The following is a 15,448-nucleotide window of genomic DNA, read 5'->3' as shown; positions in this document are numbered from 1 at the left end:
TAATCACTTTAGATAAACATTACATATGTTTGTGTTGAAATTTCTTCTCCTGCATCCTATTCTTCTACGATCCAGATTCCAGAATGGCAGCACGAGAAAGGATCCAGAAAGATTTGTTTGAGCGGCGCCCTCTCCTGTACAGACGTGAATTTGCATTTCCTTGAGCCTGAGGCTTATTCATTTCATTTATGGTGAGAAAGGGCGTGTTTTGGTGTGACATTTGCCAAAAATATAACTTTTTATATTAGAAAAAGCAACCAGGGTCAAATGGCCAATTTGGCTAAGTTACCTGTCATTCAGAACTTCTACTAGCCAAAAAAAGAAAAAAGAAATTAACCTGATTAACTGTGTCACACAGCTTATATATATTTATATATATATATATATATATATATATATATGTCACATATATATATATAAAATACAATTTGGATTTCATATATTCATTTCTTATTCAAACAAAATCCTGTCATCCAGCAATCTCCTCCCTTCCTCTTTCATCCACATCACCAAAAATGTGTTTTAGGTGGACAGATCAATACAGTACAAAGAACATGTAGGATGTTGGAAAATAACAACGTATTTCCCGTTAACCAAATGCTTATTAATCTTCGCTATTGCTTCCATGCAAATGAACAAGCGCGCCGTTATTTGTTGCGTAGTGACGTGTGTGTTCAAGTAAGCCAGATATGCACAGATTCTGTGCAATACGCTGTATTTAATATTTCATGATGACTCACGAGTTGAGTATTTGCGCTAAATCTGCAGATTTGGCTTACACGAACTTCCCCAGCAAAGTGAGTAAACATAAGTAACACACCAAATTGGCTAGTGATTTGACAGCGTTACCCGCCACAGTTGATCTTTACCCGCATTTGGCGCAACACAACCCAATACTTTCCATAAAAAGTAACGTCATTTTAATAAAGTAACGTAACAAAAAAAGGGAGTCATACGCAATATTGTAACTCATTACTTTTAAGTGTGACTTTCCCCAACACTGCAAATGAGTATATTGTGTGATATCAGGCGGTCATTATACAGTTAATTACTCCACACAGATGTTTAATAAAAAATCGAAAGATTTATTTACATTTTCGAATTACACGCACACAAAAAAACACAAAATTTGTATTAAAAAATCCCTGCTCAATTTCGCCTGTGTTCTCTTTCACGGCTGTGATCTCTGTGTTTGGCAAACCCTCGGCCATTTCCTCTGTCTCGCTCCCTTCCGTCTCGGTCTCTATCACGTTCCCTTTCTCTCTCTCGTTCCTCATTTCTCCCTCTATCACCCCCTCTTCCTCTGTCCCCCTCCCTGTCTCGCTGTCTGGCATCTTCGTGTCTTATGCCCTCTCTGTTTCTATCGGTCTTATTGTCTTGTTCTCTATCCCTGTCTCGCTCGCCTCCATACCTATCTCTGAATCTGTCCGCCTCCTCCTCTCTGTCTTGTGGATTCCTGGGATCCTGTCCGGGTCTGTCCCTGTCCCTTCTGCTCCCTGCCAGTCCTTTCACAGCGTACTTCTCATATGCCGTGTCCTCCTTCTCCTTCTTCACTCTGACAGGGGAAGACGCTGACGTCTCACGTTTCTCTTCCTTCAGTGGCTTTTTCTTCTCTTTCTTTTCCTTCTTCTTTTTCTTCTTCTCCTTTTTATCTGAGGTACGACAACATGAGCCAATCAATTATTAAGTAAGTAAATACGTGAATTTGTTAAATACAAAATCTTGAAATAATGACATTTCGACTGTAGTTCCATTCGCTGAACAGATGCAGCCTCTCCTCACCTTTTTTGGGCTTTTTCACAGGTACAGCATTATCTTCCTCAGACTCGGTCTCAGAAGGTTGGGGCACGTTGGGAGCGCATCCCTCCTCTCGCAAACGTTTGGTGACATCATCGATGTCATCTGTGTCCTTTGGTGGCCGATAATTTGCGACATGGTCCACACGTATGGTTCGACCCTTAATCTGTAGAGCAGAAAAACAATTCAAAAAGAACAAATATATACATGATGTCAAAAATGTAAAAAAAAAAAAATATATATATATATATGGCAATAAGTTAAAAGGGGCCCTGATAACTGTACTGATATCATAATGAAGAAAAACAAAAAAAATATCAAATTAAATATATAAACATTAATTAAATAATACACTTAAATTATATTATAAACTATATTAAATAAAATATAATAATTTAGCCTTTTTATAACAATATGGTTTGTAAGGAAAAACTAAAAATATAAAATTAAATATGTAAACATTAATTAAATAATAGATTTAAATTATATTATAAACTATATTAAATCAAATAATTTTGCATTTTTATAACAAGATGGTTTGTTAAGGTTGTAAAATGTCATGTGCGACTCCCCGAAAATGTAATATTTCTAAATAATAATAATAATGCATGATATTGTTAAAAAAATACCTTTATCTCTAAAACTATACTATAATAGAACTTTTTTAAGATTTGCCTTTTTTAAGATTTTTTTAAAAAGTGTGGATACAAATAATGTCACTGATCCACAACTAGGCTAGCATTTACCAATTATATATATATATATATATATATATATATAGTTTATATAAATAACTACAGATAGCATATTCCACTAGTACACACACAACTGAATAAGCGACTGGAAAAGCCCTTCACCTTGATTCCATTAAAGTTATCCACAGCCAGAATGGTGCTCCTTTGGTCCTCATAGCACAGGAAGCAGAACCCTTTGGATTTGCCCGTCTTCTTATCTCGCACCAAGTTGATGTTGGCGATCTCTCCGTACCTGAGATGCACAGAGGAGGATTACGCTTTACTAGGAGGAAATAAAACAGAAGCACTGCAAGATGATGTGTTTTAGATGCGATTAGGACTTACTGAGAGAAAACACAGATGATGTCTCCTTCTGTCAGATCATATGGAAATCCACCTGCAGATCACAACATATTTACATACAAAGCTGAACAGCATTTACCTAAAATAAATTATCAATAAATACAGAATTTATAAAACAAAGTATTATGCAATTCTTGAAATTGTTCTCTTTAGTCTGGCAAATGAATGCGAGTAATTCATATTAATTAAAGGTCAAATCAGCATCCGTCTCGTACACGGGCTCCTAGAGGAAGAGTGTGATCATGCCATCGTCTACAGAAGAACACGTTTGCTGAAACGGGTGAATGCTGCCACCATCTGGCACAGTGCAAATATAGTCCATCCAGAGAGCATTTTAGTGGCATTGCCTATATAAATATACAATTTATACTGTGAAATATTATAATTATAAATATGCATAAAATTTTATTTAGAACATATTTCATTTTTGTGTTATGTTACTATGTTTTTATACTCACTAAAGTAGTGTACTGTTAGATGTATTATTTATTTATTTGATTATTTTAATATTTTTATGCATTTTATTCAAATGATTTATTTAGTACAACAGTTAGTTTTTTTTTTTTTTTTACACTGTCTTTCTCGTAATCAATTTATTATTTTATGTGCTTTATTTAAATTATTGATTTATTTAGAATGATAGTTAACTTGATCTTTTTTTATATTTTTTCTTTATTTTTATTTCTCTAAATCAACTTATTATTATTTTAATCTTTTTGTGTATTTTATTCAAATTATTTATTCATTAAGTATGACAGTAATTTTTTATTTATTTAAAAAAAATGTTTTACAGTTTTTAAACTGGTTTTCTCTTAATCCATTTATTACTATATTATTATTTATTTTTATTTATTTATTTTTAAATGATTTATTATTATTTACATATACAGTCAAACCAAAATTTCCAAAACCATTTCACTTACCAATGAAGACCCAGGCGCTGTCCTTATAGACTGAATGCCAGGACACACTGTCTTTGACACCCAGTTCAGCCTCTCTTTCATTCAGTTCATTGATGAGTTTCACTTTGGTGAGTGGACTAAAGACAGATAATGAACATATATTTGCATTATATCTTATTTAGTACAACATGCATTCTCTAATGATGTTTATTATTCTGTTGTGGTCTGTGCATGAAGATACCAGAATTACTTATGATTCTTCCGTTAGGATGACTTTTCACTACTTAAAAACAATTAACTTCTTTAAAGTATGTCAACTGTATTCAAACATTTTATCCCAAATATCCATTTATGGTAATAATACAGTAGCCTATCCTCTAATTATGTAATATTAATAACTGTCACGCTGTATGCAGAACGAGTGGTCGTTTTATGTTTCCATTTTCTTGTTACATGTCCTATAAATTATTCAAAAAGAATAAATGAATCGAAGTATAAAAGTAGTTTACTTTCATGTTTTACCAGATGAATATTTAGCTTTTAGCTACTGCTACAAACACTGAGGCTAGTTGTTTAGCTTTCACCTTTAGCGACATTTCCTTTTCCATTACTGAGGGGTCTAGTAACTGTATTAGACTAATGAAAAACATATGGCAACAAAACTAAGGAAGACATTACATTTCAAAGCATAAATGTCAATGCATCACTTACTTCATTGTGATGAGCCGCAGTCACTCCGGAAGGATTTAGTTCCACTAAGTTAGCGTTTTGCACATGGTACTACTTTTTCCGGGTTGTTGAAAAGGACTGTGGGATATGTAGTTAACTGACTGTTAAACTCAGATTTCTCCTTTAGCGTTAATTGTGTGTTTGTAGCTGAAAGTGTATTTCTCATATTTTGCAATATTCTACAGATGAAGAACCAATGAACATATGAAGCATACACTGATAGTTTTATTGACATACTAAAAAGGCGTAACACATACATAACGTTTACATAGGCTACATGTAGCCTATAAAAATGTAAAGGAGTACAACAATAAATGGTCTACAATCAAATACATTTAAAGGTAACATTTAAATAAAAGTAGAAATAACGTTGAAATAGCCTAAGTTAACCTAGCCTATAATTTTAGTAAAAAAAATAATACACTTGACTTTTTACACTATTTTAATACACTTATAACAATAATTTCACTGTTTACACATGTTTCTTGGCAATTTATGCTTTTCGCACAGTTTTGAATTTGTCTTCCAATTAGTGGTTGGCCTTTTGTCACAACACAGGGAAACTTTTGATGCCAAAACCCCCACTCTTGTGGAGGACCACAAGCAGATCATATTTTTATGTAGCCCCATTTATACTGAAAAAAATGATTATGAAAAATGAATGTCATATCAAAAAGACAACATGTTTTGGTCAATATTAAATAAATTTCTTGAATTTTGTCATTGTACTGAAGTCAAAGCAAATATTTAAATGTTATCTAATATATTATTTAGCAAGTGTTTGCTAGCTAAAATCTACTGCTACAAAGTACATAAACATTCGGTTTGTATAATAGTTCATTGTCTTGCTTTTAACCAGACTTCCTTTTTTCATCATTTTTTTCTATAGGCTATCACCAAATTACATTTGTAATTGTATAATGGATAACAAAAACACACTGTTCTGTTGAATATATATGAGTTTAATCTATATTACAGTCATCTATTTTACAATTAAAAAAAAAAAAAAAAACAAGAGGAAACGGGGGAACTAAGTGCTAGGGTTATATTTTGAATGTAATGTGTTCATTGGAAGCAGACATGTTAAGCAAATAAAGCCTGTTTTATTTAGACAAATACTCTGGTCTCCACATCCATTAACAAAGCCATTAACGACGAAGCAAGACCTTTTACAGTTTCCTATGACCAGAGGACTAAAAGGACATTCCCACTCTATTGGCAATATTTTCCTGATGTAGTTCAGGAATTGTGACAGACCTACTATAATTCCCCGGAGAGGCTATCATCTTGTCCTGAAACGCTACTGACTGAGTGACAGTCGGGTGGTCTGTGGGGTATCTGTCCGCTGTCTCGGAGTGTGTTACACAACACAACACAACTTTAACATGAACGAAGAGCTCGCAGATCTTGTTCCTCACCTCTCGCTGCCAGCAGGCGTAGACGAGGGGATTTATAAGGGAGTTCGAGAGTCCCAGCAGCCAGAGATGGTTCTCCAAAAAGTGATAAAGTTTACAGTTTGGACAAGACACCTGTACAATACTGACCACAAAAAAGGGGCACCAGCAGAGAGTGAAGCAGCCAACCAGCATCGCAACAGTCCGCAGGGCTTTTACGTGACCCCAGTAGCGGCTAGACGACAGAAAGCGTGTACCCAATTGCTGGGCGCAGATGCGCTTCTGGTGGCCGCAGGCGATTTTTAGGATGTCCATGTAGAAATAGATGAAGACCGAGAGTAGTGGGAAGAAAAACAGGCAGAAGACCACAATGATGGTCTTAGGCTCGATGACGGAGAAGAACGTGCAGACATTGAGATAGTCTTTTTTCTGCATTGGTTTCAAAAAGCTGGGCGAAAATCCCACAAACATTGAGATGAGCCAGACGGGAACCAGAGCCCCAGCAATCATCTTCTCATTCATAAGCTGCGAATAGCGCAGGGGCAACTTTATAGCAATGTAGCGGTCCAGTGAGATTAAGAACATGGTTAGGATGGAGGCAGCAGTGGGTGCGAGGACAAAGGTCATGCGCAACAAACAAATGCCCTTCTCCATGGAGGCCGTCGTTCCTTCCAGAGCATCAGTGGCGATGCCAGTGATGGCCATGCCTACTAGGATGTCCGCAATGGATAGGTTTAAAACAAAACTCCAACTCTGGTAGCCCCTTTTGCGGATAAGCAAGATCAGGGCAATGGCGACTAGAAGGTTGGTAGAGATGATCAAAATGGATCCTACACTAAGGATATAGCCCATGGTCAATACTACTTTTTCTTTGATGGCAGGGGTTGTGAGTTCAGGACTGGCTGATGTCACTCTATCGTTCTCCAGTGAAGTCTCCTGAGACACGTTGAAAGCGATCATTGTTGAATTAAATGTCTCATTTCATTTCAAAGTTGAGAGTTTAAACAGACCAAGATATTGATGGTTTCAAGAGGAGGAAATGGAGACAAGGATGTAGATTTTTCTTTGCTCCCATTGGGAAAAGCAAAACTTTTGGCTGCTGTGGTTCCGTTTGTCCGACCCTTGTTCTGTCTGGCTGTCATCCAGGTCCCATAAGAGCATGCTTCCTTCTAAGCGGCTATGTCCGTGAGCATTCGATTATGATGAACCTAACCTTGCTGAAGTACAAAGACAATGCTGATCTATTGATGAAATCTTTATCCTTGGCTTTTCATTAAGGAGTAATCTCAGGATACTGTTCGATTTCCAGATGTTTTAAGAGTGCTCCTTGCCTGAAACGGTGACGAGAAGCAGAACTCATTTCTCATGAAATCTCCGTAAAACTCCAATGAATTAAACAGAAAACATATTCCAACTGAGGAAAAGATATCCAGAACAAGGATTTCAAGTGAGTGTTCGGTTGGCTTTCACTCAAAATGGGATGATGTGCCAGTGTCCGTTTTGTTGTCCGCAAGTCTTAGATGTCTCTCTGTCAGCATGGGGGATCAGTCTACTTACTCTGAACAAACAAAAAGGGGGAAGAGAAACTGATGAACATGGAAAGAGGTTTGGGTTTGGAGAGTGGGAGGTGGGTGGACACTAACAGCGTGGCTGTGATTACTCATGAGTGAACCAACTCTGAACAAACAGAATCGCTCATGGGTGAATAAACCTTTACCATATCCAAACCATTTTACATTTTATCATAGGAGCCAGGGTCAGACATTTTGGGAGCAGGACGAATCAGTTACATTGATTCCACAATAATGCACTTCAACTTCCCTCTCGAAGTCATGTGAATGAGTCAAAGCCCTGAAGTACAATGGGCTTAAAATTACACAACTGGTTTTTAAAAATCTGCACACAGTTGTCCATTCCGAGGAAAGATCTGTTTATAACAGTGCTACACAATAAAGCCTGACTCCCAACGGCCAACAATGTGGTGATGTTATTCATCCCTACTAGACTTTTCACTGCTATTGAAAGTGGATTTTGGTCAGCAGTTGTTGTGCCCACTGCTATGCTCAGCCCACAGAAAGCTCTTGGATGCGATTTGTGCAGCACTGTGTCCACCCCTCGCCGACACATCACTGCCCGTCTTCACCTTGAGGAGGATAAATAAGGAACGTCTTGGGCTCTTTGAAAGGAATACTGAAGATTCTTCAGGTTGTTCAGAGCATCGGGAAGATGTCTTTAAAGCGGAGACTGCTTTCCATGATGTTGTGCTGTGCGTATTGCGTGGCGTCACTCTTTTGCCTTAACCCGGACAGAAACAACTGTGTCTCGAATGGTGCCCGGTGAGTTTAAAGGCCACCATAAACTATTTAAAATACATCTAATCTTAATTTTCAAGCAATTAAAGGGATAGTTTGTGCAAAAATGGAACATAAAAGAAGAAACTTTGAAGAACTGTTTTTGTCCAAAGATTGAAATAAGTTTATTGTATGAAAAAAGACACTGAGGCATTTTTCAAAAGATCTTCTTTTGTGTTTAATACGTTTGTAGCGCCTTGAGAGTGATCAGCCCATACGAAAAAAGTTAATTTTATTAAGTATACTTTAGTAAAGTTCAAGTATATTTTTAAGTATACTTTATGTAGTAAGTATACTAATATCAAAATGTACTAGAAGCATACTAGTAGACTATTTCAATACTGCTGGGACTAAATTGGCCCACTTTTTAGTAGACTATATAAAAGTATACTTTAAGTGTATCAGTCGTAAACATTGAGTACTATAGATATAAACTTTTACTATTTTAATACTTGTAGCACATTTTGTAGTTTATGAAAGTACACTTTGAAATATACTCAGTAATTTGTGTATTAGTTTTATACTGCAAGTTGTAAGTTTTCTTTAAGTGAACAAAACATCATACAGTAGTTTACTATATATATATATATATATATATATAGCACTTTAAGTTTACTATGTTCCTATTAAGGTATTCTTTTTTTTTATAAATCAATATTTTCAAACAATGTAAGTTTATAAGACAGTATGTACAATCAAACTCAATCAAAAGAGTAAACACAATTAAGCCAAGTATACTTAGAATACTTAAAGTCTGTGGTCAAAATCAAGCTTTTAATGTTGTATATTTGTCTATGCAGTGTTTTTAGTATGCTTTAAGACAAACCATGTGCAAATTCATAAGTCAACACCATTGCTGAGTATTTTCTCCTTAAAACTGCAGTGAACCAAAAACGCGGTTTGAAATCGCTGGTGTTTCTGATGTCACAAACTCCCTTGTAACCAATCAGGTCAATGTGTGATCGTCAACGAGTGGATCTCTGAGCTTGCAAAACGTTTTTTAAAAGGAAACGGTGGTGAGTTGAACACCCTGTTCTGATGATGCAAGAGTTGCAACTATGGCAGCTGCCATTCTTTGTGTTCTTTTTGAAGAATTTTCGAAACCTGATGAAATCGGTATAAATACGTGTTTAATACTGCAAAATACGCTCGATGTTATAGTCACTGCCCTTGCCGTCCAGAATAAAAGAGAACATCCCAATCGAGTGAAGGGATTTGTGGAAACTTTGGTTCCTAATTATTGTGATCCAACATTTGGCTCGCATTTCAGGATGAAAAGATCCACATTTCAGGTGAAGGATAATCCACTTCTTACGTCCGGGACTGTGATCTACATGACCTTATTATTTTTATTGTGAGTATTAGGCTTATCATTATTACTGATCATTGTTGATATGCTATATTTTTACTATTAAACTTTTACGACAAACATGTCTTCTAATATCTTCAATTGTTGCGAGCTGCACGGACACATTTGTAAATTACTTTACTTGGACCCATTGTGCGAGCTGTCTCTTTAATAGCGCGTGGTTTATATACATGTAGCTGCTGATTGGGCTGCCATTTTTGTCACACCCAAACAAGAGAAAACGCATCTCAAACCCCGTGGCACACCGTTTTCAGGAAACATGTCGTTCAACCCGGAAAACTTTGCACGCCGGTTTGAGCTTCAACGTGCCCCTGGTATGAGTGAGTAGAGGCGGGGCTAATTTGCATATTCCATTTTTTTTTTTTTAAGGAAAAAACCTAAAGGGCTCAGGGGTGGTTGATTATGATTTCACTTTTCTAACTTTAGTTAGTGTGTAATGTTGCTGTTTGAGCATAAACAACATCTGCAAAGTTACAACGCTCAAAGTTCAAAGCAAAGGGAGATATTTGCTTTTAAAGAAATAGTTTTTTAAGGACTACAACAAACGGCTGGTAGGACTCGGAACTACACAAGCTTCCTGCCGGGGTTAGTGACATCACTAACCCTAACATTTACAGAAACCCCGCCCCCAGTTACACGCAGTCCATGTTGAGAAGAGGAAGAGCTGTTGTAGCCAAGCACATTTGTGAGTCAGCTCAAACTGTAGCATCCGTCTTTTCACATGCAATAGAAAGTCACTCTGTGTGCATCTCACAACAGTTCCTATACAAGCGATTTATAGATTATCCTGACAGAATATGCTAATTGAAGATAGTTAACTCCACATCAGCAACATGATTTCCATTATACGAGAGTAGATGTTAAAACTTCATGCTGATTTGTACTCGGCTTTTGCCAAGATAGGCAAAACTAAGATGTAGCTTTACAGTAAACTATGCTTCTCCATCCATTTACGCTTCTTTCCATATGGTGGTGTGACTCCCCTTCTGTCTGGCGTTAACGACTGCAGTGTACTTGGCACACGCGACGGCTGCAACTACAGGACCAGCGCGACAACCGTCTCGATTGAGCCGAGTAGGGGACATCTCTAGGGTCTTCAAGTGGGCACCTTCCGTCCTCAGTGTTTCGTTGACTAGCTCACGACACCTCAAGAGGGCTCGACAGTGACTCTGGCGTCCCAGAGTCACCCCCCTCCGTCCCCCACTCAACTCAGCCCAGCTTACTGACCTCTACATCCCTCCTGCTGCTGAGACCTAACCACAATCTCACAATCTCTCCGCAACCCAACCATACGCGCCAACCCGTTTGACTAAGGCTGTCGAGCCCCACTGGTGCGTTAAAGCAGTTTCAGTGGCAACGGTTCCGTATAGCTTACCACCTACCGCAAAACACAATATCTGCCCAACCACCCGTTATTCACGCAATATACACAGGAACGTAATGACTATAAATACTATACAACCTATACAAATAAACCAACAGACTCTTCAAGTTTTCAAGAATTCTACGAAACCGTAGCGTGGCGGCCTGTACACAGCCAGCTAGAATCTTTCCGTCTCAACCACAGCCAGTTGCTGCTCCTTTCTGCTGCTTCAGATAAGTTCTTTACTGTGAGACGCAACTCTTAGCCACTGAATCCGACGTCTCTGAGGAACCGGGTTGTAGAGTGTGCCACAAAACCTCGACAACCCACTTCCACTGGATAAACCTGGACTCTCCATCCTCGCTGTTCTGCTTCAGTGGCCAGATGAGCATACCGCAGTTTCTTCCTCTCATATGCCTCATCTACCGCATCCTCCCATGGCACTGTTAACTCTATCAGTTGAACAATGCGTGCTGATCCAGACCACAAAACAATATCTGGTCGTAGGTTAGTGGTGGCAATCTCAGGTGGAAAAATAAGCCGTTGATCAAGATCAACCAGCATCTTCCAGTCCCTAGCAGCTTCCAGTTGTCCTGGGCGAGAATTGGTGTTTACACCTTTTCTTGGTGGTTGCTCGCCTGGGCGGAGGAATATTGTCTTCTGCGTGTAATGTTTTGCTAGAACAGGCGGCAACTTATTGGTCATTCTACGCTTGCCTTCCAGTGCTAAAGCCAAACATCGCAGTACTTGGTCATGGCGCCAAATAAACCGACCTTGGCTAAGAGCCACCTTACATCCTGTCAAAATGTGCCTTAATGTGGCAGGTGATGAACACAAAGGACAAGAGGGATCCTCTCCTACCCAGAGGTTTAGGTTCTGCGGTGATGGGAGAACATCATATGTTGACCTAATAAGGAAACTGATCCTACTCTCTTCCATTGACCAAAGGTCTTGCCAGCCCATCTTGCGTTCTCATCCACTCTCCCTGCTTGGCCTGGGAAATGGCCTTTATACACCTCATCCTCTCCTCCTGCTTTCGCACCTCGTTGACTACCAGCTTCCTCCTTTGAGCTGGGCCTGCCTTGTGCCATTTAGGAGGAGCTAAACTGAGCCCAAAACCCCCTCTTCCACGCTGTACCTGTCCCACGATATCCCCAATTTGAAGGGCAGCCTTTGCCTCTACTACAGATTTCTTTGCTGACCACTTTCTACCAGTTTTTAACACAGGGGCTGCCTCCCTTACACATTTGTCGCGTGACTCTACTAAGGTAATTTCCAGTCTGACCTTGGCACACTTAAACTCCTCGGTTAAAGCAGAGACTGGCAGCTGCAATATTCCTTTACTATAAAGTCCCACTCTGCTGAGGCAGCGTGGAACTCCCAACCATTTCCTGATGTATGAACTTATCAACGCTTCCAGCTTATCCACTGTTGTCAAAGAAACCTCGTACACAGTCAGTGGCCACAGCAACCTCGGCAGTAGACCAAACTGAAAGCACCAGAGTTTTAGTTTGCCAGGTAGAGCACAGCTGTTTATGCTCTTCAACCCTTCCACTGCTTGTCGTCTAACTTCTCCCACTCGAACTGTGTCCTTTAGATCCCCATCGTACCATCTCCCAAGTCTCTTCACTGGCTTCTCAGAAACTGTTGGTATTGCCTCACCATTAATGAAGAATGTTTTATCTACTACCTTTCCTTTAACTATCGAGATGCTCCTTGATTTAGTGGGCTTAAATTGCATTCGTGCCCATTCAATATTATCTGTTAACTTCCCCAATAACCGATTAGTGCAGGCTACTGTTGTAGTCATGATTGTCATGTCATCCATGTATGCTCTGATTGGTGGTAGTCGCATCCCAGAAGCCAAGCGCTCTCCTCCTACTACCCATCTTGATGCCCTAATGATTACTTCCATTGCCATGGTAAAAGGCAGTGGAGAAATGGTGCATCCTGCCATTATTCCAACCTCGGCATTGCCATGCAGTGCTGAATTTTGGAGTTGAGAAACTGAATTGCAAATCTCCAAAATAGGCTTTCACTAAATTTGTTATTGACATTGGTACTCTGAAAAAATCAAATGCTGCCCAAAGAAGCTCATGTGGCACTGAACCATATGCATTAGCCAAATTCAGGAATGTCACATGGAGCTCCTTCCTCTCCTTTTTAGCTGACTGAATTAGTTGCCAGATAACATTGATGTGTTCTAAGCATCCTGAGAACCCTGGAATGCCCGCTTTTTGAACTGAAGTGTCAATGAAGCCATTCTTTAATAGGTAGGTGGACAATCTCTGACCAATAATGCTGAAGAAAATCTCACCTTCAATGTTTAATAGTGAAATAGGACGAAACTGACTGATGCTTGTAGCATCTTTTTCTTTAGGTATAAAGACTCCACCTGCTCTGCGCCATGCTCTAGGTACAACCTGTTCTAAATTCATCAACTAACCATTCAGAGATGTCCTGTTGCATTCTACATGTTGTCACTTCTTCTTAGTCTCTCCATCTTTGTCTGACTCCGGTTTAAGGCAGAACAGTTTCTGACATTTTAGCGTGTGTCTGCGTGAGGTAATCGGAGCTGCTAACACGCACACTCTTGAAGCTCCGCCCACTGTGTCGGGAGCTGCTGCTCATTTGCATTTAAAGGGCCTGACACAAAACGGTGCGTTTTTGCTAACCCTTAAAAAGTGACAACTTTAACATGCTATATAAAAATATCTGTGGGGTATTTTGAGCTAAAACTTCACATACACACTCTGGGGACATCAGAGATTTATTTGAAATCTTGTGAAAAGGGCATTATACCACCCCTTTAAAGGTGAACTAAGTAACTTTTTTACCTTAACCGAACAGCTTTGGAGTCATTGTAATTATATTACTGATTTCGTGTTGAATGGTGGTCGTCTCGCACCCCCCTGGTGCCTGTGAGCCGCAAAACCACCCTTGCAACTTTGGGCCGGCGAGCCGAGCTCAGTGTTAGGAAGTATCGTGTGATATCAGGTCTCGCGAGGTAACGAATTGCTTTACGGCAAAAAACAGATCTGATAAAATTCTGATAAAATGAGCATCAAACAGAAATAACCCGGCGCCGTATACATGTGGTGTTGGGCGCGCACAGCTCTTAAAGGGGCCATACCTTATTTCCACTCGTTACAGCGTCCATCCTACTGAACAGGTACCGGTGTACAGGGGGAGGGGATCCGGCCGTGAGTGCGAGCCATCTCTGCGTGAGTGCTATTCACGACTCTAGGGGTCGCTGTTTGACAAAAACGGAATTCCTACTTAGTGCTGCTTTAAATGTCATTTTGGTGATCAAAGATGAGTTTTAAGGTATAAGATTATTGACTACAAAAAAGTGTATATTTGGCCTATTCTTGTACTCAATGTTTTGATCAATAGACCGCCTATTGATCAAAACATTGAGTACAAGAATAGGCCAAATATACACTTTTTTGTCAGTATAGGTCAAGTATACTCAAGTGCAATTTAAAGTATATTTCTGAGAAGTTAAGTACTTTCTTATTTTTAGTTTTAAGGAAGTATGCAAACAGCACACTTTTTCTTATAAGGGAGCGTTGACCGAATTTTTCTTTTTGAAATGGAGAATCATCCCCTTCATGTGCATGAATAACTGTAACTGTAAGTTCATCACTTCTGTGTGTTGCAGGAATCTGGTGTCAGTTGTTCAGCAGCTGTACCAGCATGTGATGAGGCTCCTACGCACCACTCTGTGACATCACAACTAGAGGGAAGGTGAAACCACAACCAAAGTCTACGGACCACTTATCATGAGATCAGCATTATTGACATAAAACTGTGGACATTTAAGCGTGAGAACTTTAAAAGATATTTCCAAACATCATTAAAAGGCTCCTTTTGGGATGAGTTTGTTTATTCAAATCTATGATATATACAGAAGGATTAAAAAGCCATAAGAGAGTTTTAAAATGGATGGAAATTACACTTTATGCGATCTCTTTGCTGGTTGGGGTGTTCATTGTGAATGATGCTGGTAGTGTGGATTTGTGGGAGCATGATAGTCCTGTTAAAGATGGACAAATTTTGCTTGCATTATAACATACGATCTGTATAACCTTAGAGCAAATGGACAGACAATACAGAGAGAGTCAAAAGGTGATTCTTTGGTTGAACAAAGAGACGTTAATAGAAAGAAGTGGTTTACTTAGTTATTGAGTGGTGTGATTTAATTTTCAATTAAATGGTAACATTTGCCAGGCCTACTATACGGTTACAGCTTTTCACAATACATTTTTATTTTTGTATTTTTTTTAATACATTCTGTTTTATGGGCAAAAAGCAGACCTTTTATTACCGTTGAGAGATAAAAAATGTGTAAAGATGAAAATGAAATAAACTTGCTAAATAATCTTTACAATTTCTGATCTCTGAATTTTATTTTATTTTGGTAATCAAATATATATATTATCA

General features: G+C 38.7%; 2 protein-coding genes across 2 annotated transcripts; both read right to left on the bottom strand.

Moving 5' to 3' along the window:
- Nucleotides 1-1,149: 1,149 nt before the first annotated feature.
- rbmx2 (RNA binding motif protein X-linked 2) lies at nucleotides 1,150-4,596 on the bottom strand. The gene is made up of 7 exons (XM_056262336.1): nucleotides 4,508-4,596; nucleotides 3,818-3,933; nucleotides 2,877-2,928; nucleotides 2,655-2,784; nucleotides 1,783-1,963; nucleotides 1,412-1,652; nucleotides 1,150-1,360 (listed from the first exon to the last, which is right to left on the bottom strand). Exons 1-7 carry the CDS (start codon nucleotides 4,510-4,512, stop codon nucleotides 1,150-1,152), a joined length of 936 nt encoding a protein of 311 aa, XP_056118311.1. The 5' UTR covers nucleotides 4,513-4,596.
- Nucleotides 4,597-5,560: 964 nt separating this feature from the next.
- Nucleotides 5,561-6,879, bottom strand: LOC130095526 (glucose-dependent insulinotropic receptor). The gene has a single exon (XM_056262281.1). It carries the CDS (start codon nucleotides 6,877-6,879, stop codon nucleotides 5,719-5,721), a length of 1,161 nt encoding a protein of 386 aa, XP_056118256.1. The 3' UTR covers nucleotides 5,561-5,718.
- Nucleotides 6,880-15,448: the final 8,569 nt, after the last annotated feature.

Source organism: Rhinichthys klamathensis, unplaced genomic scaffold, assembly GCF_029890125.1.
Source record: "Rhinichthys klamathensis goyatoka isolate OS25496 unplaced genomic scaffold, OSU_Roscu_1.1 h1tg000191l_1, whole genome shotgun sequence".
NCBI classification, from domain to species: Eukaryota; Metazoa; Chordata; class Actinopteri; order Cypriniformes; family Leuciscidae; genus Rhinichthys; species Rhinichthys klamathensis.
The sequence above is the reverse complement of the archived record's forward strand: the minus strand, read 5'-3'. Positions and strand labels throughout refer to the sequence as shown.

Bases quoted from the DNA above. Each gene is read 5' to 3' on its own strand.
- rbmx2 (XM_056262336.1), bottom strand. The intron at 2,929-3,817 runs GTAAGTGAAATG...TGTGATCTGCAG, and splicing joins CAGCGCCTGGGTCTTCATTG to GTGGATTTCCATATGATCTG. The intron at 1,653-1,782 runs GTGAGGAGAGGC...GTCGTACCTCAG, and splicing joins TGTGAAAAAGCCCAAAAAAG to ATAAAAAGGAGAAGAAGAAA.
- LOC130095526 (XM_056262281.1), bottom strand. From the start codon at position 6,879: ATGATCGCTTTCAACGTGTCTCAGGAGACTTCACTGGAGAACGATAGA.